A 4,412-nucleotide genomic window follows, 5' to 3' on the forward strand; every position below is an offset into this window, starting at 1 on the left:
CTCTCTCTCTCTCTCTCTCTCTCTCTCTCTCTATTGACTCTCATAATTTATTTAAGTTGTAGTAAAGGACAGCAGGGCATTTAAAACTAGGTGACAGATTCAAGATTAGATTGTTTGGTCAATTTTAAGAAAGAAAAAAAGGAAATGGTTTTTCGAGTTGAATGGTATTCTCCTTTAAATAATAAAAAAATTATAAAGCCTGTATTTACATTGCATATTGCAAAGGGAAGTAAAAATAGATGAAATAACAAATGCATTATTATTTATATTATATTATTTGTTAAGCACAATTCAATTGTTTTTCTAACCTTATATTACAATGACATGTCCCTGTATGTCTATAACACACTGCGGTATCTGCTTCAGATTTGAATCGAGTCTCTCCAGCTTACTCAATAGTCGATCATCGGAGTTCACTCCTGCATTTTTCAATATCGCCGGAAGCTGTCGAATCTGACTTGCCGTGGCAGAAGTGACCCAAGTGTTGATCAGTGAATGAAGTTCTGAGGTGGTAAGTCCTGAAACTGCTTGTTTTTTGCTGTCCTTAGTCGGAAGCCTGTGTGCGAAACGACGCAGACGCCTGCCGGGAATATTGTGGTGGATGAAGAAAGCTGGGAGTATCTCTTTGAGGTAGTCGCCCCCGTCTGCAAGAAAAACAACAATGTCCTTCAGATGAGACTGTTTGCTCGTCATGGAGCCATTTTAATGGCCTCAAATGTACAGGTTTAATAAGGTCACATGTGGAAGTCATTTGCAATTATTTGCAATAAAGCTTCAAATGTACATTTACATTCCCTAGGCAGCTGACTTTCAGCTCTTGGGAGTCTCAGGGTCTATGAAGACAACACAAATCAGTCCCTTTTTATGACAGCATAAGTGCAAGATGATATGTGACAGGGCCTTGGGACTAACGGATTACATTTAACAGCATTATATAATCAGGATAGAAAAAAAAGGTAACTGTGTTTCCTTACAGTTACATAAAAAAAGATGTAATCAGATTACATTTCCATTTGATAAAATTAGGATAATTAGTATTAGTTACATATACATTTACATTTTTAAATAAAGATCAATATATTATGGCACTGTCTGAATTTTATTTTTGTTTTTTCCTTTATACTTAATTTTTTTAGTATATGCGATAATCTCCAAAAACAAAGACATTTTCCCCTTCTTCCTTATAGGACCTTTATCAGCTGTTCACCTTTTGATTTGAGGTCTTGGCAGTTGGCGCACACGCTGTCGTGCCAGGCGGAGCCCTTCAGCACCAGCTTCAGCCCTGGAGCAGCGCAGCTCTTGTGTTGTGTGCAGTTCTGGAGAGCAGAGGAGGTGTCGGAGTAGGTCTCATAGGGACAATTGCGGCAAACAGTGTCCTCGTCAGGTGTACCTGGAGAAGATATTTGTTCTCAATATAGGACAAACCACATACTGCATGATGTCCCTGTGAAGATATCTGTCCAATATTAATCTTACTTTTATTGTAGGGACAGATACTAAACCTCTTCAGTCTTTACATCCGACAGATGAAACCCAACCAAAAACAGCAACAACAACAGCATATTGCTTTGTGACAAACATTAGAAGGGTATATGTGACAATTTACCTGTTTTCAAGCATTATTCCACATATTTTTAGTTGCTATACAATACTTTCCATTTTAACTTTAAACACAGTACAAGTTACAGCTTTGTGCCACTTAGGGGCAGTACACTTCAGTCTAAAAGGATGTCAAAACTCTTCCCTATCAGTGTTTTCATGCCTGCTTTGACATCGTTATGTAATATGTGTGCGTGGTTACATTTGTTTAATATGATGCCATGGTAACGATGTGGCATACATATAGGCCAATGTGAATACAATTTAGATTGTAGAATCTTGAAGGAAACATGCTGATTTTGGTGATTTAACAAGTTCATAGGGATGTCTTACTGTAACATAATTACAATCCTTATTAAATAAACTGATTTAAAAGCATTATTTACCAATTTTACAAGAGGTATCCTGTTTAAAAAAATAAAATAATATACACTGAACTCCTATAGTGTCCCACAATGCATTGTGTGTTATTATACAGTAACAACATGTTTCAATTGTGTTATATAGAGAATTTTCTGAATCTTAAAGGTTTTTATTATTGAGGCATCAATAGGCGGGTATCAATACCATTCAGTTTTTCTGGATTGGCAGGAATATAAATTGCGTTTTTTGTTTTACTATAATTAAGTAAAGCCTATTTATAACAACCGTGCTATACCCCTTGGTTTTTTATTCCCCACCTGCCAAACATAAATCGAGCAAATGCTCTAAGTCTAGAGCCTACCTTTGGTCAGCACCTCTTGACCGGAAGGACACTCTTTGTGGCCGGAGCACATGTCGTTGTGGCTCTGGTAGTAGTATCCCTGTTTGCACTGACACTGGCAGTCACGGTCTGCGGTGCACGCGGTCTTCACCTCCTGGTAATAGCCACACGCGCTGCATCGTAAACACCTACTGATGTAATTCCACAGCTCCGTGAACGAGCCCGACGGACAAGGCGCGCAGAAGCTCTTCTGCGTCGCTGTGCAGCGTGCGCGCAGGTAGGTTCCCGGGGGACACTTGTCGCACTCCAACGACTCTTTGGTGGCCGAATCTGTGTACGTGAAGGTCCGGACGGCGGGGAGTACTTCTTCACTCCGGGCCACCCGCAATGAAAGCAGCAACAGCAGCAGCGGCAGCGGGAAGAGAGAAACCAACATCTGGAAGTGAGGAGGAACCTGGAAAAGAAGGAAGTAAATGCGATGTTATTTAAGGAATAAGGAAGTTTAAAAAGGAGAAATACTGGAAAATAACAGTGCAAGGACAAGTTGCACATCTGGAACCGGTTAGTCCAATCTAATTTGCTAACATCCAGGAAATATTATCTTTACTCTTATTTCCAGCAGTGCCCAGGTAAAGCATATTATTTTAAGGAATTCCAATAAATCACTTATATTTACTATCTTTTAGCACCAACAACTAACCAGAATATTTCAATGTTGTCTTCTAATATATATAAAATAGAGAAAGACCTTCTAAAAGAATATTTCCTGAGGGTTAAAGTGTTGCAGACAGACATGTTTGCAGTGAGAAGTCTCAGCATGTCTGCCCTCTGCACCCCCCTCCCCACCTACCATCGTTAAAGTGTTGAGTTCCAGGCCTAAGGGTGGGATGGTGCTCTCTCTACGCCCTCTGCTCTGCTATTTATTATATGCAGCTCTGACGAAGATAGATACAAAAAAAACTCATTATGAATCATGACACTGCATTTTGTCATCACAAAGGTTTATTGACTCATTACTTAGGAAGGATTCTCCACTAAATAACCTTTTATACTATGTTATTACAAGCTTTCCCCAAATAGACATTTATTGTTTTACTCTAGGACAATATCTCCACAAATTAAACTTCATCCATCCCAAATTTGAGATACCAGGAGATTCATGGCAGTTTTTTTATTTTTCAGCCTATTTACGTGATTACTCATGTTTTCCACAAAATAGTTTGCAGTCATTATGGCTAATAATGGTCTTCTCTAGTATATTTTGTATCATACTATTACATACTTTAAGTTTATAATGATATATGTATTTTGTTTTTTAAAATAAAGTTATTTTGTGATTTGTTCAATGGATAATGTTGATTTTACTCTTATGCTTTAGTGAGGTATTCATCAAAAGTATATCAGACTAAAATATTTTCAAAGTGGTAATACATGTAATTAATATTGCTGGGAGAAATGGAACTGTTTTAAGCGAATTGGCTAAAAATGGGCATTACATTTTAAGGCTTTATGTTTTAAATGTATATATTGTATTCATGCTGCTGCTCACATTTGTCAGTTGGGATGTTTCCATGTTAATTGTTGGAAATATAAAGCCTCTACTGTATGTGTATGATTCGAAAATATCAGTCTTTGTTACTCCTGGTGGAAGTATTGTAAATGTCCTCCTTCAAATTCCCTTTTTAGAACGTACGAGGGATGAGTCATGACTTTAATACAATTATGACTCAGTCTTTACTTTTCTCGAAACAGCCATCAGCAGTAAAGCATCCCTTTCTCATCTCACCAGATGCATCAGAGTGACTGACTGTTACCATTGAGAACTGACGGTGACATCTTGTGGACAAAAGACATAGCTGTTGGGCAGGGACGTGCACGGACATTTTGGGGGGCGGGTGCTCAAGTGAGAAAAAGGGCACTTCCCCTAATCATTTAAAAAAAAATGTTATGATTTACTGACCAATTTATTTTAATACCCTCACACTCACGTAATTGTTCAATACTCAGCAGAATTCTACAAAATAATCAGCTAACACAGAGACAATGGTCTTCTTTTGTATTCACAATTCACAAGAGCAGACAACAAACTAGTAAAATTAATAGTTATTAA

General features: G+C 37.9%; 1 protein-coding gene across 3 annotated transcripts in view; it reads right to left on the minus strand.

The window, feature by feature from the left end:
- Positions 1-3,448, minus strand: part of LOC104966199 (tumor necrosis factor receptor superfamily member 6B-like) — a 4,287-nt gene extending 839 nt beyond the window's left edge. Inside the window, exons 1-4 of one of the 3 annotated variants that reach the window (XR_800640.1) lie at positions 3,153-3,448; positions 2,324-2,756; positions 1,208-1,390; positions 81-644 (exon numbers count right to left, since the gene is read on the minus strand). Coding sequence is in view for 2 of the 3 variants with exons in the window: in XM_010795378.1 (XP_010793680.1) it covers positions 310-644; positions 1,208-1,390; positions 2,324-2,756; positions 3,153-3,155 (954 nt within the window). In the remaining variant the exon portion in view is untranslated. The other 2 variants (XM_010795378.1, XM_010795379.1) reach the window with 2 other exon arrangements.
- Between the last annotated feature and the right edge of the window lie 964 nt (positions 3,449-4,412).

The sequence above is a fragment of the Notothenia coriiceps genome, unplaced genomic scaffold (assembly GCF_000735185.1).
Source record: "Notothenia coriiceps isolate Sejong01 unplaced genomic scaffold, NC01 NC01_scaffold00037246, whole genome shotgun sequence".
Lineage (NCBI taxonomy): Eukaryota > Metazoa > Chordata > Actinopteri > Perciformes > Nototheniidae > Notothenia > Notothenia coriiceps.